Here is a 24034-nt window from a genome sequence, read left to right as displayed (position 1 = left end):
AGAGGAAATACCATCCTTACATCAGAATCAGAAATCCTTTATTCTCACAGCGGGGAAATTAACATAACTACAGCAAAGGGGAGAGTTAGATAAAAGTCAAATACATGACTTATATTAAATGTGCATCAAGAGACATTTTCTCATTTGAGCTCTGGTATTAATTCCAGTGGCCCTGCTCCCCTCTCCTCTCAACACCTCCAGCTCTCACGCCCTGCACTCTGCTGCTTTGTATGCTTTCCCCCTGGATTCATGTCTTCCGATTGTATGATGGAGTGACTGGGAAATGCTTTGGTATCGAAGGGCGAGGAGTAGACTGAGGCTTATGGGTAGTGTTTTGCCTCTTTTAGTGCTGTGTTTGCAAGAAACCCAGGAAGATGTTTTTTTTTCCCTCCTTTGTAGAATTCCCCTTTGGCTTCAGAACATGAATACACTCTGCTGTTGATGAAAATAAATGATACTTTAATAAAGGTGATAATTGATTGGATGTGTGGCTGGATAGGCAATCATTGTCCTCCTGTGTGCAGGTCAGGTTGCAGCTCATCCAGAGGATTAAACATGATTAAGCCCCCCTCCGGATATTATAGCCAGCTATTTAGCCGAGAGCCTCCCACACTTTAATATCAAATCAAAGCTAATGAGACACAAAGTATTAAGCCTCCTCTCAACCCACCATCGCCACATAAACAGAGAGCAGCTCTGATACTGCAGCAACACAGAAAATCACACACTTATTCCTGTGGTGCAATATGTGTTTGCTTTTAGGAATCAATGCACTCATTGCCTTCTTTAGGAAAACAGTCAGTGATCATTTCACTTGTCATATTAAGTGCATTTGACGTGTGATTTAAATCAATAAGCTCCCAGTCCATAGAGAGATCATTCATAACCAAGATTGGCCCCCTATATCCAAACATCAATATGTTGACATTGAAGGAACCAATGACAGAAAGTGAAATAATTGCATTAAAGAAGCAGAAAAACACCGGGTGCTTGAAGAAATAAGATGTTGAAACACTATAACTATGCATTAAAAACAGACATATAAATATACAATATATATGTAAATAATCTGCCAGTAGAAATTGCAGAAGAGAAACATTTGGGTTAGAACATTTACATAAATACATTCTTGTCAAATTGCAACAACAACATAGACACAACCAAACTGATGCAACTTCCCTTAAAAACTCCTCACTACTTTTATTCATACATCAAAGATATTGAACATACAGAGAATCCTGTACACACACAGCTCTCTTTAAACAAGCTGAGCTGATTTATCATGAGTATTCACTCAAACAGTATTGTAATTGGCCTTGCCTTCAGCTATTTGTTTCTGCCTATTGTGCTCCAGCTCTTGTCATTAAATACACACACAACGAAAGATCCCCTCATTCATATCAGACGTTTAATACCGGCAAAGGTAATGACTTTGTGTCTAAGCACGTTTGACCCTTCTCTGCTTGGTAAACAGCAGGAAGCTACTGTTATTTGCATTAAAATCAACGTGAACAAATAGATTATTCCACCACAGCCTTTGTTTTTCCGTAGATGCTTATGTGTTCCATTTTCAGTTAATCTTATTCAACTTAACCACATAGAACACACTCTCTCTCTCTGTGTCTCACACACACACAGCTGTGTGACAGCTTTATCTGATCTGTCGGACTCCCTCTCCACTTGTCTCCGTGCAGCGTCCATGACTCATTGTTTTAAAGCTCCTCGGCTGCCTGTGGCTAATGGGCCGTACCCTCTTCCTTACTCAAACACAGCGATCTTTAATGCAGTGTTTCACTCGGGGGAGACGTTTCCATTATTTAACACCATGTGAGTCGCGTGCAGCTGCTCCAGCATCACCACTAACATTCAGGCTTTTATTTTGCCCTCTTAAAATTGAACATATAAAATAAACGCTAATCTAGAACGGCAGCTTACATCGTTAGAGAAGACGCACTTTTATTCTTGTTGTTGATGTTTTATTTCATGAATTATTCAGTTCTGCATTCATTGCTTTTTAATTGCTACATTACAGATAATGATTCAAGTTTAAATGATTAATCACATGAAGAAGAATGTGTGTTTAATTTCATCTGTAAGACTTTTACGATCTTAAGTTACACTTTTACTCTCTCTATAAATCGTTTTTTTTAAAGTTAAGTGGAATAAGTGACAGGAATAGATTTTATTTCCTCTCTCAGATGTTATTATTACATAGCAAAGTAAAAAACTAAACTAAACTAAACAATAATGGGTCACAAAACTTAAACAAAGTTAGAGAGGATAATGTGTAGAAGTCGAGGTTTAACTTTTAATTGATATAACCTACAAGCATGTTTTGCTGTGAGGTTCCCACTTCCTCTACCATTGATATGCAGCTTCAAGAATGATTCCTTTTCCTTTCTAAGTGCATGCATCCTTGTTTCTTTAAATGTTCAAGCTTTGGTGAGGCTCAACAATGTTGAAGTGTACTTGATGCACAGTATAAAATTAAGTAAAATCTGTGTTTTTCTCTACTTTATATGAATGCATCGTCCTTTCTGCCACCTTGTAGAGGTCTATCACATAAAACATGTCAATTATGTTATCAAACTATTGTAGAGATGTTGCAGTTGGAAGACTAATTTCCATAGACACATCCTGCTAGACCATTAGAAAATTTGCTTCAAAGAAAGACTGACTGAAATTACAGCCAGGCTGGAAAGTCAGCGTTATGATTCGACTGAAGAGTAGGATCATTTAGTAATGCCATTGCTCAACGTAAATAGTTTGATATGGTGAATTACATTTTAAAGTATGTCACCATAACACCAGAAACCACTGTGTCTTTCTTAAGGATTTTTTTTGAGAGGTGTCAGCTCAGCAGATCTGCTCACAGAAGAATAAGTCTTGTCACTTGAAACCCTCCATACTGTAATGAAATTAAAATATGAAAACCATAACGTAATAGCATTCCATGCACTGCTCGGGCTGACACCATTTTGTAATAATCACATTATTGGTAGATTACCCAGATAAACATAAATGGTAAGAATTACAAAACTGCTTTAAAATGACTGTTTTATCGTCATAGACTTCATTCCATTTAGTGTTATTGCATTATTGGCATATGTTACAGTATTGGCCTTCAGATGCTGTAGCCATCAGCTCAACTGTAATTGGTCATTGACATCTCTCTTCTTTTATTTCCCCTCGCTGTCAGATATCCCAGACCAGGTGATTCGGGTGTTCAAGGCCGACCAGCAGAGCTGCTACATCATCATCAGTAAGGACACCACCGCCAAGGATGTGGTCGCACACACTGTCAACGAGTTTGGCCTCGTCTCAGCACCAGAGACCTACTCCCTGTGTGAGGTATCAGTCAGCCCGGAGGGAGTCATAAAACAGCGCCGCCTGCCCGACCAGCTCTCCAAACTGGCTGATCGGATTCAACTCAACGGCAGGTAGGAAACACACACATTTCTCTGGAAAATCTAATAAAAAGAACTGGTTGACTGATGCTTTAAACCCCAGATAGTGGTTTTAGTCGTCTCTACTGTGTGTTTGCAATTGAACGAACACAAGGCAACAATCTAGAACACAAAAATAAACTACAAAGGAGCAATATTTCATGCTAAGGGAAGCACATTGGTCATGAAAAAAGTAATTGACATGACACTTATAGTGGATCCAATTGGACAAAAGGCAGCTGGAAGCAGAACAGAACATTTGAGATATATACGTTGAGATGAAGGCGTGAAAGGCCCACTGAAATTGAATTAAAGGCCAGAATCCTGAGACTTTTCCTTCCTTCTCTTTGTCAAATTATACTTTAATGGATTCAAATTCATGGAATACCACACAGAGCTCAGTACTAGATACGACTTCTGTGAGTTTTTTTCTGTTAATAGATATGGGGTCAGATCAGTCTCATAATACACAAATGCACACAGAAGGATTCACACTTGTATTTCATGATCCGCAAAAGCATTCACAACATTCAGTTTTGTTTTCCGTTTCAAACCGCTGAACCTGCATACACAAACCGCTTTCTGTGCATGGATCACTGTGCATTCGTGTGTGAGTTTTTTGAGACTCCCCTGACGGTCACCCGATTTGTACTCCATAAATAGGCTTCCAGCCCTACACAGTGCAAGAGTTTAAGGCCAACAAACTTCACACCATACAACAGCTTGTACAACACATATATATTGATTAACTTCCTTGTAGAGCAGTGGTTCTCAATGCTGTTGCTGGTGATACAGGGTGCTATTCTGTGATATGATTATTCAGTGAACATTTCAGAGGTGTAAATGAGTTTCTGAGTAAGTGGTTCGCCTACAGCCAGCATGAATCCAGGTGCTGAGCAGCAGGATGAGGAGCTGTCCTAGTTCAGTCAAAGGATAAATCAAGTGGTATACTCCTTTAAAAAAGAATATTTTTAGCTGCTACTCCTAACAGAGCACATGCTGCTATTCCTTAAATAAAGAAAAACAACAATAATTTCTGTTCAGTTTCATCTTGAAAATGTTCTCTTTATTGGCGACTCTACTCCACATAATAGGGGTAACATTTAAGGACACTTTGCTAGTTTGTTTTTTCCCATCACTGTGTCATCTTGATGGCTGATATATTCCCTTTTAAGATGAAAGTTAGTAGGACATAAAGGGTAATTGGACCGCGGCCGTGAAGTCTGCTTTAAAATGGCTTCTTTTCACAGTTCTCTCCCCCTCTCCTTGTCTCCCGTGGTCCCCCATCAGTCCTCTCCCAACTAGGTTAGCATGAATATTTCATCTCTGTCAGGGGCGGAGGCCTCAGCAGACAGCATGGCACGTCTGAAATTATTCATAAACACACTCAAATGCACACGGGCACATACAAAGATATAAATGCCCCTCCTCCTAAACACAGTCACACAGCCATACCATCCATACCCGTATAGACATGCAAATGCTCTTTACACGCCAGTACTTTTTTGTATTCACAGACTTTATTTACATGTATCTATACACACAAACTCTCACCAGGGAGTCCAAGCAGACACCTATGGACACACACTTAGTGTCACACTTTCCCGTGTTGCTGATGGATGGCTGAGCTGCAGTGGGAAGAAATTGACCTACAGTGAGAAATTGGTTAGCAAAAGAGATGATAGATAGCTCTTCTCTTCTTTCCGTTTTCCCCTCTCATCTCTGTGCCATTACTAACATGTCATTTTGCAGTATTTTCACATCCCAAAACATGTTTGCGTATTCATCAGTAGATGTCTTTATCAGGAGTACTAAATATTAGCTTGCTTTTCTCTCTCTGCATCTCGCCTCCTCCGTCTCTCCCTCACTGCTGACTGACAGACAGTCTCCCAGGGGACGGGACTAGCCAATAGCAAGCCTTGTTCACACAGCCAAAAAAACATACAAACACACAAACCACCATAGGGTGTTTTGAAATGGCTTGGCTCCAGTGACTCTGCCTTGCCCAGTTCCTTTTAGCTCCATTGTGTTCATCATTAATTCAGTCTGCTCTCTATATGTGCGGGAATATTATTTTTTTATGTCATGATTTTTAAAGAGTATTTATGTTATTTTAAATTATACCGTTTTCAGCCTAGATCTCCTCTCCGCTTGTGTCCTTTGGTCTTGTTTCCTCCTTTCTCATCTCGTCTTATTTCCTTTTCTCTTTTCTCGTCTCCTCTTGCCTTCTCCCATCTCCTCTTGTCTCCCATCTCTACTTTTATCTTGTCTTGTCTCCTCTCTCCTCTCGCCATTTCCCATCTGTTCCTGTCAACTTATGCTTATGTTGTATGTTCTTAAATGGCTCAAATCTAAATCTTTTATTACATCCTTCAACATGCATACTCTAATCTGCTTCTGAGCTCCAAAAAATGTGAACACCTCTTATTCTTTAACTTAAATGTAAATCCAGGTTGATCTTCTCACCTCACGTCTTTTGTTTGCTGCTCTTTACTCCAGCTCTTCTTGCAGAGTAACCAAAGACAATTCAGTGTCATAACCCTTGCCAACTCTTTGCCCCTGGGGGCTGCAGGTCAAGGTGCTGAGGAGCCGGATTCCTAGATGGCCAAATTAAATTTTCATTTTAGTGGAAGTGGTGGGGAATTCTAACGTATTGTAAAAACATAACGACATAAGACGGATGGCCTGCTGTTGGAAACACTCCCAGAAAACAGTTAGAGATATTTGTTTCCCTCTCACTCATGCACCTGTCGTCATTCTTACCTCTCTTTTGCTGAGAGCTCATCTCTCCTCTCCTTCTTAAATATAACTGTAACCTATCATATTCTAATCTTACATTGGAGACTGAAAGTGTGCAACTTGAAGATGAAATGTGAACGAGGGGAAAATTCATCTGGTTTATGCTTATGCTTTATTTATCTGGTTTATTTATCTGGTGCTAGAAAACCGGATGGTGTCCACCCACCTGTCTGCCTATGCAGCCTTTATTAAAGCATCGGAGGATACTGCAAAACTAACAGCATCTGCTCTAAAAATACTCTGAGAAAGCTTAGATCTAAACATGCCTCTTATTATTTGTTTAGTTTTCAAATATTATACACTTTTACGATAACTATTCTTAGGAAAATAACTATAACTATAGTTTCTTGAATATTTGATTGCATGCAATATCGTGTCAGGTGCAGTGCAAAACTAAACCTTGACTTTAATTAAATGTATTATGTCACGTTAATATTATAGCATTTAACTAACCTAATACAGGTATGTGGAATCTGCTGACATATTCCTTTATTAAAGTCATTGTTTCAGTTTTTCAGTGTGTCCAACTCAACAGCAGAACCCACTATAGAAGAAGCTAAACTATATCCCTCCAAAGCAGGAACAGTACTTTTACTTGATAGTGCTGCTCCAAATTCAGCATCTTATCCTCTTTCCCTCTGTTCTTATTCCCGAAGGTACTACCTGAAGAACAATATGGAGACGGAGACGCTGTGTTCGGATGACGATGCTCAGGATCTCCTCAGAGAGAGTCAGATCTCTCTGCTGCAGCTCAGCACCATGGAGGTCGCCGCCCAGCTGTCCATGAGAGACTTTGAGCTCTTCAGGAACATCGAGTCCACAGAGTATGTAGTCATCGGACGTTTTGATTGACCAACAGCAGGAAGAGTTCAAGTTATTATGACCGTATAAGCCTTATATATATCGCTGTGTTCAATCATAAGATGCTTTACAGTCAAGAAAAAGAGACAAGCTGTAACATACAGTATGTGTCATATTGTTCCCCTGAACTAAAAAAAACCTGATGTTGGACTCTTTTTGAAGTATTTTAACTTCTTTGTCCTGGTTCCCAGATATGTGGACGACTTGTTTAAACTGGACTCATCATTGGGAAGCGGTAATCTGAAACAGTTTGAGGAGGTGATAAACCAGGAGACCTTCTGGGTCGCTACGGAGATCCTGAAGGAACCCAATGCCCTGAAGAGGATGAAGACCATCAAACACTTCATCAAGATCGCCCTGCACTGCAGAGAGTGCAAGAACTTCAACTCCATGTTCGCTATTATCAGGTGGGAACTGTTTATAGCTGTGTGTGTGTGTGTGTGTGTGTGTGTGTGTGTGTGTGTGTGTGTGTGTGTGTGTGTGTGTGTGTGTGTGTGTGTGTGTGTGTGTGTGTGTGTGTGTGTGTGTGTGTGTGTGTGTGTGTGTGTGTGTGTGTGTGTGTGTGTGTGTGTGTGTGTGTGTGTGTGTGTGTGTGTGTGTTCGCTTCCTAAATGAAGTGCGGTGACACATTCTTTCATCATTTCCCCTAGTTTTCCCTGAGTTGCAGTAGACCGTGTTCTTGTTCTGTGATGACAGCCAGTGTTTACCCCTGGCAGCTATCGTGCAAAATGAGCTTTGCCCTGATTTTCCCAAACCACACATTCTGTCTCTGCAACCCTACAGCGTTTAAAACAAGCATCCCATAGCAACCTTTACACGTATTGTTTGTTGCTAGTGTTATTCCCTCTGACTTTCTGTGGTTTGGCGTCAGATGGCTGTGGGACTGAGCTGATGATTTATGTAAGGGGGTAAAAACCGACATTGGGGGAGGCAATTTACAGCCATCAGTATGTTTTTAGGGATAAACTAGAAGATGTGATTCTGCTTACGCTTAATATCTATGTCAATTTCTCATCAGGAAGTTGGGAGTGTTTGTTTCTCTTCCTAGACCTAAGAGTAATTATTCAGAAACAGTACTTCATGCTCTCGCTGAAACTTCGTCCGGTTACTATGTTCTTCGGAATTGTTAATTTTGCAGTGTGCTCTACACTTTAAATAATCACAAGAGGGAATTGTATTCATTGTTACTGCAGCATTTACATATAAATGCATGAAAATGCAGTCCTCCAATAACCGTCACTGTGTTATTTCTGTATATTTGAAGAGATTATAGTTTGGAAAATACATTATACAAATACATAATGGACTTTGTTCTCAATGCTCCAAGAATCCATGAGTTGGGTCATGTGGTATGACCCTCTTCAGAACAGAAGTGTGTGACCTCCATTTCCCTTTACTCCTCCTCACAGCAGGATGTCTTTGCACATATGGCTCTCTGATGCATAACCTGCCAGCTGACAGGGACAGTGCTGCTGCTGCGTGTGTGTCTGCGTGTGTGTTTGAAAGAGATAACATGCAGGGTTTCCCAATGGGTTTTTTTATTGGATAGGATTGGGATATAAGATGGTATTCAAATTAGAAAAAACAAACCTGGTTCAACTTATATTTCTAATACCAGACTGACCATTTAAGTACATTGCCATGATCATCCCAATGTAAAATACTCGTTTTATAATCCTATAACAAGCAATATCTATACTGTTCTAGAAGAAATCTAACGTATATATATACAGTATATATACCTTGCAAAATGAGCACCAACACACGGAGGAGATGATGAGCGAGGGAGAGGAGCTGGAGAGATGATGAATTGAGAGCAGAAATGAATGCAGTGCCAGTCATAATTATCAGCTGTCTAAATGAGTCTGCTCTGAGATGACATTGCCTCAAGGGGTCTTCTGCTCTGGAAAATGGAGACCTCTCGCTAAGTGGAGAGGATTTGCTGTAGAAGCACTAATTGTTCAGATGTCAGTATTGGGTTTTGATTGGGATGTATATTAAACAGACACTCTAAAACTTCTTTCCTCTTTCTCCTCTACCCTGCTTTCCCCTCTCCGATTTTCCTTATTTCTACCTTCACCTCCCCCTCCCTTTTTCCCCACCGTAACCCATTTATCTCTGCCTCCCTCCTCCCCTCTCGTCACTCACGTAGCGGGCTGAACTTGGCTCCTGTGGCTCGGCTACGGAACTCGTGGGAGAAATTGCCCAGTAAGTACGAGAAGCTGTTCGGAGACCTACAGGATGTCTTCGACCCGTCCCGGAATATGGCAAAGTACCGCAATGTGCTCAGCAGCCAGAGCATGCAACCCCCCATCATCCCCCTGTTCCCCGTCGTCAAGAAGGACCTCACCTTCTTACATGAAGGTATATGGCATTGTGGAAGGGCATTTCTTCTTCATTTTTTTTTAATACGAAAATGTGGCTACATTTCCTTTTGTTGCTTTAGCCTATGAAAAGACTTTTTCTGAAACTTGACATGTCATCCTGCACAGTTTAATTTCCTCTATTTCCTCCGTGTTGCGCGGAAGGTCAATTTCAGTCTCACTCAGGAGGTTTACTTCTGCTAAAGACTTCCCCATCTCGCCTTTTCACATATCAAGTCAGGTCAAAGATACCCAAGCTGAACTCTCCTTAAAGCTTTTTATCAAAAAATGCATGTAAAAAAGTTTCCCTAATTGTGCAAGTTGCTCAAAATTCTCAAATGGCCCAGCACGACTCAATATGAAAGAGCACTTTGATCTCCTAGAGGAATGACAAGAAAGAGACCAGAACAAAGAGATTTCTGCTTTGAAGTTTTGACTTAGAAATACTGTTGCGAGTTATGTCTTGCAAATGTCCCAAAATATAAATCATTCGTCATTTCAACACCTTAATGGCTGACCTCATGCTCATTGTCTGTGTGCATGTGTTTGTGTTGTACTTGTTTGTCCTCCCAGGCAATGACTCGAATGTGGACGGCCTGGTGAACTTTGAAAAGCTGAGGATGATCGCCAAGGAGATCAGACACGTGGTGCGGCTGACCTCAGCCAACATGGACCCTGCCCTCATGTTCAGACAGAGGTTGGTTGCTTTTCACACCAAGATACTTCAAAGCTATTTCCCCAAAGTTACAATTGAGCCAGTACAACTGAAAGCTGTCATGAAAATATGCAATTGGGAAATGGAGCATAAACTGAATTTAGTTCCTCAAAAATCACCACAGGGTCGGATCAACAGTTGGTTTGCGATTCCAAATGATTTCCTGTCTGCCAAATGTCAATTTTTAGTGCTTTAGTTATAAATACCTCATTTTAAATATGTGTATCTTTTGAAACAGACTCTTCCTGTTTTCCATCAGCCAGACTGTAGCAAAACTGTCACAGAAATAGTCATGAATGAGTGTATACGAAGGTGGATTAGAGACACCTTCACTTCTACTTTACTACAATGTGATTGAAAAGGGGAACCACTACATGTTACCTCCACCAACCAGCCTGGATCCCTCAACACCACTCGGGGTCTGGCTGCATCAATTCACTCTCACTTTCTGTCTGCTCCATGGCTCTTGTTGGCTCGATTGAAATCCTCAGACAAAAGGCATGGAGAGAGACTGGAAGGGGCGGTGGAATCGATGCCAACCGCAGTGTGTAGTTGGTATCACTAAGTGTGTGTGTCTGTCACTGCTGCGGTGCATGGCTGCCCTCTGCAGACACTCCCCTCATACTACAAGCTCAAGATATCTTCTTTAAAGTTGTTTCATCACTATGTCATAATTTTAAAAGTTTTAAACAACCTGTTTTCCCGAGAGCGCGATGCACAAGGCCAAACCGCACACTCTTCAGGTTGATATGGGGAGAAGCCATATGTCTAATGTCCTCCCATCTTCAGTCATTTTCTGTTTGTCTGTGGTGGCATGACCTCTACATAGTCTTGTCCCCCCCCCCCCCCCAACTCCCCCTCAACCCCTGAACTTGTCTAAAAGTCACGCTTCAATCTTCACACCTCTTGCTTTCAGGAAGAAGAGGTGGAAGAGTTTAGGGTAAGTGTGTACCAGGTTCATCCTGTTCCGGTCCGGACCAGCAGAAATTCAGTCCGCCCTGCATCCCCCACCACCATAAACTCTGCATGTCCCCCCCCCATTACTTTATCATGTCCACGTGTGTCCGCCTGTGCTTGTTTGCGATTAACCCTTCATTTGCAGTTCCCATTGACCTGAACCATACTGACGTCCATCATTGACCCATTCATTGTTTGCGCTGAGTCAAATAGGAGCTTGGAATAATAGTCAATGTTTGTTTTAGAAGAGACACATTCACAGCTTTGAATTTCTAGGGTTTACTCTCATGTTTTAAAAATTTGATTCGTCCTTATACACCTATACAATTTTAAAAGAGCAAAAAAATAAGAGACAACAAACTTTACAGTCAACAAATAGTACAAGAGATTTTTTTTTTATGATGCGCATTGTATAATACATATGAGATAATGATATTTAAAAAAAATATTAAGTTTTTTAATAATACAACTATCCAATTTCTCCTCAAAGTCAATCCATCACATATTTCAGAGCTTTTTGATCTCATCCATAGGTCTATAGATGTTTAAGTTGCTTTATTGTTCAAGCCTTTTGAGGACTTCTTCTCCATGTTGTCTTAAAAGTTAAGATTTAATATTTATCTTTTAGTTTGAAAACAGTAAAGGAATTGCTTAGTGAACAGTCAGATCTCCCACTGAATGAAATTTAAACCTATCAAGGCAACATGGATTAGAAAAAAAGTCAATCAAAAATCAACAATACTAGCTCCAGAACCATAACTAAATGGACCTTTTAGGTGAAATTGTGTTGTCAGCTGCTGATCACAAGTCATGAAATCAACCATATATATATATATATACATATATATATATATATATATATATATGAACCGCCACCCATCTTCAAAATAAAGTAAACACACCTATTTGACTCTGGTTGTTTGTTCATATTTGCATCCTGGCCTAATATTCCCCATATCGAAACTTGTGCATCTGTTGTTCCCTAACCCTTTTTGCCTCCATCTGACAGAATGTTCTGCTCTTCTGTACTGTGATAGCATGGCACAGCAGCAGCCTCCCTCCCAGTTGCATGGTCCTGTTTTAAAATGCTATGCCCCAACACAAAGATAGATTTTATAGTAGAGGAGGTTTTTGATAGGAACATATATGGGCCTGTTTTATCTTTGATTGTACTTATTGTTGTTTTCCCTTCTCTCCTTCATTCCTGTTTCTGTCTTTGAACTTTCATGAACATTTATATTCCTTTTTTTCTACTACCTCATATTTCTTACTCTTTCATCTTCTGCTCATCCATCAACACTGTATCCATTACTCTCACATCTTCCAATTCCCTCTTTCCCTCTGTCCTTCATTTTCTTCCTCTCGTCTCCTTTTTGTCTCTTTCCTCATTGTCCTCCTCCATTCCTTTCTTCAGTCTCCCTTCCTCTCTCTTCTCCTCATTAGGTCTTTGAGTCAGGGCAGCACCAACTCAAACATGTTGGACGTGCAGGGCGGCGCCCATAAGAAGCGAGTGCGCCGCAGCTCGCTCCTCAACGCTAAGAAGCTGTACGAAGACGCTCAGATGGCCAGAAAAGTGAAGCAGTACCTGTCCAACATGACGGTGGAGATAGACGAAGAGAAGCATCAAATCAGCTCCCTGCAGTGTGAGCCATCTTACAGCACCTGTGAGTAACAGAAACTGTCCCACTGCTGAGGGAACCTATCTTCAGGGTCCAAATATACTGCATCAATTATTTTAGTTTATTCTGAATTATACCTTTTATAAGTCAGAAGAGTCAGAGAATCAGTCAAAGGACATAAAACAAATTGCATAGTGTAATGTTATTTATGTTGGTACACCGCGAAATATATGTTAAGGGTTAATAAATGTTGGATTAAATGTCAGCTAAAACACATGTGTTTAACAATGGTTCTCAAATGAGGTGTAATTTAAATGGCTAATAACTGGTCTGAGAGTATATAATATGCTGTCCCTACTTATTTTTGTAATATGTATTATTGACTTGCACTGCCATCTAGTGTACTTGCAAATGTACTGCAGAAACTACTTAATAATAAGTACTTTGATTATCATTCAAATCCTAGAGGACAAACAATCACACTTACACAAATATAAAAAGTGTAAAAACATGTATCTCTTAAAGAGGTAATGTCCCCTTGACTTTGATAATGTTACATTCAAATAAGGGGGGAAATTAACCACAATTTGACATTGATTATCCATGTTGTGTCTCCCTGTGGCTGCAGTGTCTAAGAACCTGAGTGAGAGACGCTCCACCAAGTCGGACATGTCTCCGGTGTCTCTGCGCTCGGCTCTGCCCTCGGGGAAAACACAGAACAGGGTTTCCCAAGTCCTTCAGGTGCAGGTCCCTCTGAACCCTCTCCGAAAGAAGAGCACAGCCAAGGACATCGGCCAACCAAGTTAGTACTCCTGTGCTTTACTTAATATCAAAATAATACTTATTAAAGCAGAATTCTGATTTCATTTGTCTTGCTTTCTTTTTTGTCTCTCAGGCTTTAACACTCCCCAGGTAGTAAAGAAACCTCCAGTGCCCTCATCAGAGGAGTGGACCACCAAGAGACCGTCTGATGACACTGTCTCCACCATCTCCTCCCTTCACTCCAGCCCCACGGTGTCGCCTCAGGGCTCCCCACGAAAAGGTCAGTTACAGGAACAAAGCTTCTCATCCTGTATGATTTTATCCCAGGATAAAAAGACCTACTTTGACCAGGGTGACAAGGTATTCTAATATGTTACTCATGTGGTCTAGAAGAGTCAGAAAACATTGGAATAACTCTCTTCCAAACCCAAAATCTAAAATGCACAAAGTGAGACAATAGGGAAACACGTTAGGGATGACACTGAGAAAACACCCAGGGAAATGAGTGTATGGCTACATGTTCTATTTACAGCTGAGGACAAAGCAATAGAATTAAAAAAACATGATGTTAGGCCACAAAATCTGTCTCCATTGTCATTCAGTGTCCAGCTCCAGACTTAATACTTACTTGATTCCTGAGCAATGGAAATACAATTTTGAATTTAGGTGGGGTTTCCTAACTATTTGTTGTCCCTGATATTCATCTCTCTTTCCCTCCCCCTTTTTTCAGTGGGAGGTGTGGCCAAGTCCCATAACTCCAGCCAGATGAACTTGTCGGGATCGTCCTCATCACTGACCAGCGACGTCAGCACAAAGACGGGCACCATCAGCCTGCGGAGCTACGGCATAGGTGGGGCTGTCCTCCATAAGAGGATCCTACTGATGACCAGGCAGCACAGCCGAGAGAGAAGCAGGGAGAGAAAGAGACAGGCAGAAGAGGGGAAAGAAGAGGCAAAAGAGAAAGAGGAGGAGATGCAGGAGGACACAGAGGCACTTCAGAGAGGCTTGTTTCCTTCAGAGGACATGAGAGGGAGATCCAGGCAGCAGAACAGACAGGGTGCACAATATAAAGGGCAAATGCTACTGGGGGTAAGAGCAGGAAGTCCTACACAGACAAGGACAGATACTCCCAGTCCTCTCTCCCAGGTAATCAGATCCAGAACCCCAGAGTCCCCCATCAGGATGAGGCTGATGTCCCCATTCAGGATACTGAGGGAAAGGAGTCAGTCCAGGGAGAGTCCTGTGGCAGTAGCACATCTTAGTGATGGGGAGGAAACAGGAGAGGCTGCGTCCTCCTTACCTGAGGATGAGAGACAGGGACAGGCAGAGCAAAGAGCCAAGAGGTCGGTCAGCCCGAACCCCTTCCTGTGGCTCTGCAGGGACAAACACACCAAGAGAAAGACCGTCTGACAAGTAGAGGAAGAACTGATCCAGTTGTTGTTAATTAGTGACAGTGAAGAAAGAAAGGATTACGTTTCAGAGAGTTGATGGTCTATCACAAAGAAAGCATTTTAAAGTGATGTCATTACATTTCATTTATCAAGTGTGACTAGAAAAGAAAGTGTCAAATCCAGTGTGTTTATAGAAAGGTGATGTGACAGACAGATTTCACAGCAGACATTCAGAGCCGATAAGAACAATTACAAAACATAAATCATCAGTTTGTTTTCCGAGTTAGCCCAACGTTTCTTTGTTTGTGGGAATAACGTTATCAGAATGTGTTAGTGTTGGAATGTCGTATAGCGAAATGAAGCTCAATGTGTCATTTTCAGATCCGACAGCTTATTCACGTTAATTTTGTATTCTCAAAATGCCAATTATTTTACTGAGATCAACATATGAAATGCCTTTCAACAAAAAAAAGCTGAATTTATTGTTCCATTTGGTAACTATTGCAGCCTGCAGGACTGCTATTGCCACGTTCATTTAGTTTCCCTGCAGTTGGTTTGTTAGTTTAAGTTTATACTGCGGCCAAACAGTGCCTTTTAAAGTACTTTATACACAAAGGTCTCTGTTTAACTTCACATTTTCAGAAGTGGTCATAACTTTTTTCTGAAAAAACCACATGCTATAATGCATGAGCGTTGATAGAGAGTACTGTACATGAAAAGTGTCTGTTTTTATAAACGTTTTGCTATTAAATTTGGCACGCAAACATCAAATTGTGTATTAGATGTCATATTTAAGTGCAGGGAGATTGGAAGTGCTGTCATTGCAAACATTCCCTTAAAGATGGTGAAATGGGTTAAATTAAATGAGCTACTTTACTTTAACCCACAGGAGGTGCTATAGGTAAACAAGTTCTGCATAAATATACTGCCAGTATTTCTCTTTTTCTTAACTTTCTGTCTTTGCATCTCTCCCATTCCACCCATTATCCTGTTTCTTTATTGTTATAATCTGTATAAAACTGATTGATTGAATGCAAATGTTTCTTTCTCCCCCAGGTTACGCTCTCCTGCCAGTGGGTAAAGCAGACAACCTGTCGGACTCGAGTCACAGCGAGATCTCGTCCCGCTCCAGTATCTGTTCGGTCGACTCTGTGCCGGCCCCCGGGCTCGACGACAGGTGTAGCAGCAGCTCCCGAACCTGCTCTGCTGCTCCTGCTGTTACCACATCAACCACTGCTGCAACTCCTATTGCAGTTGTTGAGAGCACAGCAGCTCACGTAAACTCTGATTACCACCAGGCCAGCACAAGGTAATTAAATCCTGTTTATTTCATCTGTCAGGTGAAGTTTATTCATTCCAGTTGAAAAGACAGCCTCATGCATAAAGAAAGGTCCTTGAGTGCTAATCCTTTCTTTCTCATAATGGAGTTAGTTTACAGCTGTTCACTCAATTAACAGGAGATTGCAATTTCTTTGTGTATGTAATCATGTGCATTACAATAGACTGCAGAAAGGGAAACTAGCATGTTAGTATGGAGATACATTTATCCGCACTACTAGAAATCAGTATAATTACTCTGATATATACTTCTAGAAAGCAAAGTGTATGTACGGACTGATCTTAATGAGGACTTACTAGTGTTGTGAAAACTAGTGAGTAATCGGGGCTGTATTTATTACTGGGGTTAAGGTTGAAAAATAATACTAATACTTTATATTTATATAGGCGCCTCTCAAGGTCGCCGTACATAACCACAACAAAAAATATCAAAAACATATGCCCTGCAGATGTGAATAAAATCACTGACCATCTCACCACAATATTGAAGTCCCCCTATTGACCATAGGAGAAATAAATCTTTTCGAAATGTACTAAAGTAGCTCAGACAAAAGCACTGAGGACTCAAAAGTCAAAGATTCAACTTGACTGAAAGTCACTGAACAGCATAAAATATTCTGCTTACTTTTTATCTTAAATTATCCCTTACAAGGCCTTGACTCCAGTCACAGGACACACTCATACACAAACACTCCTTATCAGCTTTCCCCCATGCCCAACAAGAGAACATTTCCCCACACATGCACAGTTCCTCCAGCAGCTGGACCCCAATTATGTCCTTTCCTCATTAAAACTCAGAGAGCAGGAAGTCATAAAACAAGGCAGCTTTTTTATTAACGTCCCACATTTACTGCCCCTTCTCTCTCCTCCTTTCCTCTGTTAACTTTTTTGTACGCGTGAAGCTTTTTAATCTGGCAGAGTAGAAGAAACCTTTTTTACTGTCTGCCGTTTGTTTATTATTCCTCCATGATCACGCCATTCTCTGTCTTAAAGTGGAGTCTTTAAAATATCGTCAGATGCAGTAATCCGTCTGTTATTATATTCTTTGGACAGCCCTGCTGTAAACTACGGCTCTGTTTTTATGAAATGTGGCTCGATTTCATTGAGTGGCTTATTTATCCAGTAAAAATGTCAGTTAATCAAACGGCTGGTTTATGAACAGCTGCTGAGGGAACACGTTTTTTCAAAAGCCAAACATAGTGATCTGTAATAAAGGAGACATTGGTAGATATTTGCTTTGTGATTATGTGCAAAGCAACTGAATTGTAGGCTACTGACCTGTCATCATATTTGTGCCATTACATTTATGCTAAATATTGTTTGAAGATTGTGTAGAGACAAATCAGAACTCTCTTTTCTTTAGCTCCAGTTATTACTGTTTTGTTTGAACATGAATCTTAGACCTGCATGTCCTCTAGACAGCAGCAGCGTTTTATAGTAATTGAACCTCCTCTTCCCTCTCTCCTTTTACTGTCAGTTCATTACCTCCTCCTTTATCACCACTGGCTGTATTATTTTCAAACCCACCTTTCAATTCCCTCTTTCTGTTTCTTTCTTGTATTGATAGCCTTTGTCTAATTTATTCTCTTAATTTAAGTGTCTTTTACAAACATTTGTATGTTTTATTAAATATTTCCCACCCTATATTTTGAATCTACAGTATTTCCTCGTCAATGACTCGAGGATACACATACCAAGCCTCCAACTTCTCTTCCTCTATCTCGACGGAGGAGCTGACCCCGGACCACACGTCTCTGGACTCGGTGGCGGACAGCGGGCGCGGCAGCTGGACGTCCTGCTCCTCCAACTCCCATGACTCCTTCCAGAGCCTCCCCGCCTCCTCCTGTCGGCCCTGGGACCACGGCATCCACGGGCACCCACTGTCCCTCCCGCACACACACCTGGGCGGCTTCAAGCACATGCAGCTGGCCGGCCCCATAGCGGAGGTGGAGGCCACAGGACACACGTGGGCCAATGAGGATGCCACCAAGCATCACTCCAGACAGTCCAGCTCCGATCTGTCTAATCAGTCGCGGCAGAGCTGGGCGTCGTCCGGCTCGCTCTCGGACACCTACGAGGGGAATTACGGGACGGTAAAGCGGCGAAACACCTCGGAGCACGCCTCCTCTCCGACCAATGAGGAAGGAGGGCAAAGCACAGACCCCGTCTACAAAACAGTGACGTCAAGCACAGATAAAGGCCTGATAGGTGAGGGGGCAGGTTGCCAGTTTGATTCCCTGTAAACACAGTTTGACATGGTCTGCTGGAGGAGAACATCATTTAACTACATCTAATGCTTTGTTAGTAAAGCTATGCAGAGGGAAACAAGTCCATATGGCTGTCCATATTTTACTTAAGACTTCCATGCACTAAAGTAAGTTCAGTGTGCCGTTGATCACTGCAGCTTTCTGATGCTTGACTTGCTGTTTCAGACGAGTAAACATAAAGCAGATGCTAATTAAGATCACATCTCATTCTGCAGATAGCTTATTTTATGACGTTATCAAACCTTTTCTTACACATTTTTACTATCGCTGAACATTGTTTATTAAAAGCAATAGGACAGGAGTTAAGGCAATATTGTGTGCACTTTACAAAACAATCAGTCAGTGAATCTACATCATCAGAAATGTTGATAATCGATCAATCGTTTAAGCCAATCTCTGTCTGCCTCCAGCCTCTCAGATGTGAAAGAAGTAATTACGAAAACAAGTAATTACAATGGAATTTTTCACAATTTGTTATACTTTTTTAAACGGACCAAACGATTAATCGATTAAAGTAATAGAGGGATAATTTATAGACGGTTGCCCTTAGTTGCAGCTGTAGTTCTGTCTGTATCCGCTGCAGCCATCCATCTCATTGGTTGTTTATTTTTCCTTTTGATTTTCAACACATTTGATGCATGGATAGTTATTTGTGCTAGTGAAACATCACATTGATTTAATTTTTCCATCAATTTGTTTTGTTTCTCCCTCCCTCACACAACTCCCTGCACCCCCCCTCTTCATCTTCCTTTGCGACTTCTTCACCCTCATCCCCCCCCTCCATCCCTCAATCCCTTCCTTTTTTCTCCATCCCTCCTTTCTTTTGATCACCACCTGCATCCAGTGTACTGTATCACATCCCCCTCCAAGGATGAGCGTTACCGAGCTCCCCCTCCCACCCCTCCAGGCTACCAGGGTCTGGCTCTAGGGGATCTCGGCCTCACAGACGGAGTATTAGGTGGGCCCGGAGTTCTCCTCCCCCGGCCCCCTCACCTCAGACCTCCGGAGTACAGCGTGGCGCTGCAGAGGAGCAAACTCCTGCAGAGCCCCGGAGCGGCGGGGGGTCTGGCCGAGGCGAGGAGGCTGGCGGGGAACCACCACCTCCACCAGCAAGACGCCCGGACAGCCGGCTCCACCCAGGTCCACTCCAGACCCCCCAGCATCTGCCTCCCCCCTCAGGATCTAGCTGACAGCGAAGATGGTATGTCCCACACGAGGGAAAGATGCATACACTGAAAGTGTTATCAAAACAAACCAAAATTCCCTGTAATTCTGTTATTTGGGGTATGAGGATGTAACGGAAAGTAAATGGAATTATGTGGTGTCAAAAGGTCATAAAAAGTCAAATCAAAATTCACTTACTTATCTCTGCAGTGCGTTTAACATTAAGTGATGGATGGTTCGTCCCACAGGAGGGAAACATGAAAATACTCTACTGAATTTCCCAGTTTGACTTTTTGGCAACATTTTGAAGAGTTAAATGTTATTAAAACAAACCAAATGACCCTGTAATTTGATTAAAACTGGTAAAAGGATGTAAAAAAGTAAATTAAGTTATGTATTGTGTTAAAAAGGTCTTAGATTCAAAGACTTTACTGTCACTAGCTACAGTGTAGATATGGCAACAAAAAAAGTAAGTCTCGGGCTCTTTCAACAATGCAACATAACATTTATAGGACATAAAAATTGTAAAAAAATAACTAAAAAATGGAAATAAAAAAGTGCAAGAGATACTATTTAACTTTATCTGTGCAGAAACCCTGAGGAAAGTGTTGCACGTCCCACAGGAGGGGGCCATGACAGAACCACATTTGAATGTCCACACTTTGATTGCTGAGCAACATTTTAAAGAGTTATGGTTGTTAAAATGAAACACAATCCCTACAATGATTAGCATATACTGTTTTCAAGGTCTTAATAGTATGATCTTGAACAGATATTAAATTGCATTCTATGTTATTTATTGAAAGGTCTTTAATACTCTTTTAAGGTTCAAAATGACATTGTTAACGCTGCAGAAACCCTCTGAAATGCTTTAAATTCAGTGCCAAAAAACTAGACTCTTTTCCAAACATGTTTCTGTCTTCTCTTCTCCAGATGAGCAAGTATCAGCGGTGTGAGGACGGTGTCTCCACCCTCAGACACATATTCTCACACACGGACCAAGTGGTGTCGCTCAGGCGTTGGACTGAACTCACCGCGTTTCAGAGCACATTCTCCAAGCCCTGCCCACACAGCCTTTTGTGACATCACCACGGACCATAATGCACCTCTCGACCAACCCATTGGGTCATTTGACCTCTTTTTCTCTGCCTCCCAAGACTTGTACAATCATATCTTTTTTAAACCCATTTCACAAACAAAGAAGAAAAAAGAAAGATTTTAAATACTTTTTAAGAACTGTAGAACAAAGCAGAGACAGACGTACGTATAAAAGGACAAATGCAAGAAGGAAAGAGTTATCGACTGCTCGCGAAAATAAGTCGGCCTCTTTGGAAAACACAATGTACCTCCATGTTCCGCGCCAAGCTCTCTTGTTTTGAGGAGTTTTATAGTTTTCTTGTCTTAATTTCTGAGCTTTGCAACGTTTTATGTAAGACTAGTGAGGAGGAGGAGGAGGAGCAGACAAAGGGATAGAAAGCTGTAGTCAGAGTTGTAGGTAGGGTTGTTTTGTTTTTAGATTGCTTTCAGCTCGAAGAGGATGAATGTAGACGAATAAGAAACACACAGACAATAGTTTTTTTAGTGTACTTCATGGGCGTCTATCCAACCCAGGCACTGATGATGTTAATTAACAGATTAATTATCAGTTCCCCCACAAACAAATGAAACATAAACCCTATTTTACTCCTCCTAGGGGGTGAACAATTAGAAATGAAACTCTTGAAGTTGCAGAGAGCACGTATGTTTGTGTTTACCACTTTCTTGAGCTTTATCTGAGCATCTCTCAGGCAGTTGTGTGTCTTTATGTCACGCTCTCCGCCACCTTTTCTTATTGCCCGTTCAGTCTGACGCGAGGTACTTTAGCGGCATGCTGCCTCCTGGATGTTCTATAAAAACTGTATTATAACTCGTTTTTAATGAGCTGAAGAACAACATGCCTCGCTGCTTCCTGTAGAGTAAAACGCGTGTCCTTATTTTATTGCAGCAGCTGTAATAAAACGATGAATTAGCACTGTGTGGTCGCACAACGCGCATGCATTTACACACACCAGAATCTGTGGCGGTGTGCATATAGACAAAGGACAGTGTTTACACCAACACGTTTTGTTTACAGTGTTTATTGGACTAGTCGTATTACAAGCTGAGATGTTAAAGTATAATGCTTTAGGTTTATTTGAACTTGTAAATTTGTTTATAGAGCAACAGGAATATGAGATGCAGCATTAACTTTGACTCCGTGCTCACAGTGTACCTCTCTTATGGTTTTTTTGCATCTTATTTAAAAGAACGAGCAACAAAACGAGTCAACAGATTATGTATTCTAACGCCTGGCTTGCATCTCCATTCCATGTTCATAGTACATTTTGTAGAATATTTAAGGATTTGCTTGAGAAATTGTCTATTTGTATTGAAAACAGAAGCAAATTTGTACATTCTGGCTTTGGAAACGGAGAACTTGTTTTTAACTGTGTTGATCTGCGGTGCAGCAGGGGTGTAACTGGAATTAGACGTTTTCCCTTTCCTGCTGTCTGTCCCGTGCTCTGTGATGCTTCTTTTGTATTGTTTTGCCACACAAAGACTTGAAATGACTAATGCTAATATATACATGGCATATATACAAATGTATACATAGATATTTTGGTTTTTTCTTTGCCATAAATTAACGTCATGTATAGATGAGAGAAGAGAGTGCTCTTAAAATGCTATTTTTTAATATTTTGTTATAAGAAATAATCCAAGGTGGTGATTGCCCAGCTTCTGTCTATGGGCAGGAATCTTTTAAGGAATTTCTGTTAGTTTTAGTCATAATCATGAATTGTTTTCTCCCCTCACACTCTGTCGTTGGTGCCATTTCTGCTCCGTATATAATCATTATTGCTGCTGTGTTTTGGGATGTGTGTGTGTGTGTGTGTGTGTGTGTTATGGAATTATATTTGCAAGATCAACATAGCATGTTTTTTTAAATCCCTTTTTCATTCGGCTTGCATCACATAAGGAAAGGCTCAGAAGTCATTTCCTGTAAAAGCCCTTCTTAGTTTGCAGCTGTGAATGCCCCTGCTTACGGCACAAAGCATTCAAACTCAGGCTGTCGATTTGAAAGGAGTTTTTTTGATGCTTTTGTATCCTGGAACAAGCCCCGCCATCATGCTGTGTCTAGTAGCCTATAATCTATGTTTCCCTCTCAGCTCTTGTCAATTCAGCGGGACTTTCATTTTTCAAATGTTCTCCTTACTGTAGTCGTTTAATGGATATCCTTCCATTGCTGAAGGGTTTTACATGAATCATGAGTATCCCACCGTGAGCCTTGCCATAGTCCCTTTTTGCTTTTAGAAATATCTCGGTAGCAGAAATTTCAAAACAGAGTCCTTGTTTTTTTTTGCACAACTGTATTCCTCAGTTTTTCTTTTTACCATAAATCAGTATTAAAGTTCTCGTTACACAGTGAGAGGAAATGCTATACATGTATTTACCTGCTTTTATAATGTTGGATTGAGCTCTAACCATGAGACAGGAAGAGTTTTGTGGTTATCCATATAATAATTGTACAGAACTTTTAATGAAACATGGACATTTATTTTATTCCTCTCATAAGCACTCCGACATATTACCTTTTTTTTTTCAGGGATAAATAACTTTTTGTAGTCACCCTTTTTCTCCGACTCTACATACAATAGGTGTGTTTTCATGGAGGATCTGGCAGTGAGCACTGTGAACACAACATGTCAGTGTTTTTAAACAACATTAAATTCCCCTGCGCCCTATCATGTTACCCAGAATGCAATAGAGAGATGTGAATGTGTTTTTTTTAGTAGACATCTTTTTGGCATTACAGCAGAAATACACAACAATAAGCTTCGATGTGGTGAGTGTGCTGCACAATCTGTACAGAGAGGTATTAATTTGTGGCTTAAAGTTTGCTTTGTCTCACACTTCTCATAGCTGTTGTGACTTATGTCTTTTAGAAAGACAACATGATTTTGCTCGTATGCTTTTTATGTATTTTTTACGAGTGATTGTAAATAGTTGTTATATTTTTGTTTAAGAGAATGTTTAAAAGGAAAAATTACCTTTTATTTCTCCAAATCTACTGATATGAATTTGGACAATGAATAAAATGTTAAACAGAAGTGATCTCTGTGTCTTTATTCATCGTTAATACTTGGTTTCCAAAAGTTTTCTTGAATCATCAGCTGTATGTCCTCTAAATATAATGCATATATGTTTACGCTGACACCACCATGACGTTCGCGTTTGTGTTTTAGAATCGAATGTCCTGAAAACTGTTGAATGCCACTGGTGATATAACGTAACTAACTACACACTACACTTTATATTGCTTTTCACTGTAAACT

The 24034-nt window shown here is 40.8% G+C and overlaps 1 protein-coding gene across 5 annotated transcripts in view; it reads left to right on the top strand.

The window, feature by feature from the left end:
• rapgef6 (Rap guanine nucleotide exchange factor (GEF) 6) overlaps window positions 1–23809 on the top strand; it is a 136381-nt gene extending 112572 nt beyond the window's left edge. For 3 of the 5 annotated variants that reach the window (XM_063894933.1, XM_063894935.1, XM_063894931.1), the window contains 14 exons: window positions 3200–3440; window positions 6902–7069; window positions 7298–7513; window positions 9259–9470; window positions 10043–10166; window positions 11101–11124; window positions 12585–12805; window positions 13389–13562; window positions 13656–13802; window positions 14253–14372; window positions 15970–16222; window positions 17912–18459; window positions 19363–19719; window positions 20616–23809. In XM_063894933.1, the coding sequence (XP_063751003.1) occupies window positions 3200–3440; window positions 6902–7069; window positions 7298–7513; window positions 9259–9470; window positions 10043–10166; window positions 11101–11124; window positions 12585–12805; window positions 13389–13562; window positions 13656–13802; window positions 14253–14372; window positions 15970–16222; window positions 17912–18459; window positions 19363–19719; window positions 20616–20638 (2828 nt within the window). In that variant the 3' untranslated portion in view covers window positions 20639–23809. The remainder of the gene's footprint in view (window positions 1–3199; window positions 3441–6901; window positions 7070–7297; window positions 7514–9258; window positions 9471–10042; window positions 10167–11100; window positions 11125–12584; window positions 12806–13388; window positions 13563–13655; window positions 13803–14252; window positions 14373–15969; window positions 16223–17911; window positions 18460–19362; window positions 19720–20615) is intronic. The other 2 variants (XM_063894934.1, XM_063894932.1) reach the window with 1 other exon arrangement.
• Window positions 23810–24034: the final 225 nt, after the last annotated feature.

The sequence above is a fragment of the Eleginops maclovinus genome, chromosome 11, assembly GCF_036324505.1.
Source record: "Eleginops maclovinus isolate JMC-PN-2008 ecotype Puerto Natales chromosome 11, JC_Emac_rtc_rv5, whole genome shotgun sequence".
Lineage (NCBI taxonomy): Eukaryota > Metazoa > Chordata > Actinopteri > Perciformes > Eleginopidae > Eleginops > Eleginops maclovinus.
Note: the sequence above shows the minus strand (reverse complement) of the source record. Positions and strands in the feature narration are given on the sequence as shown.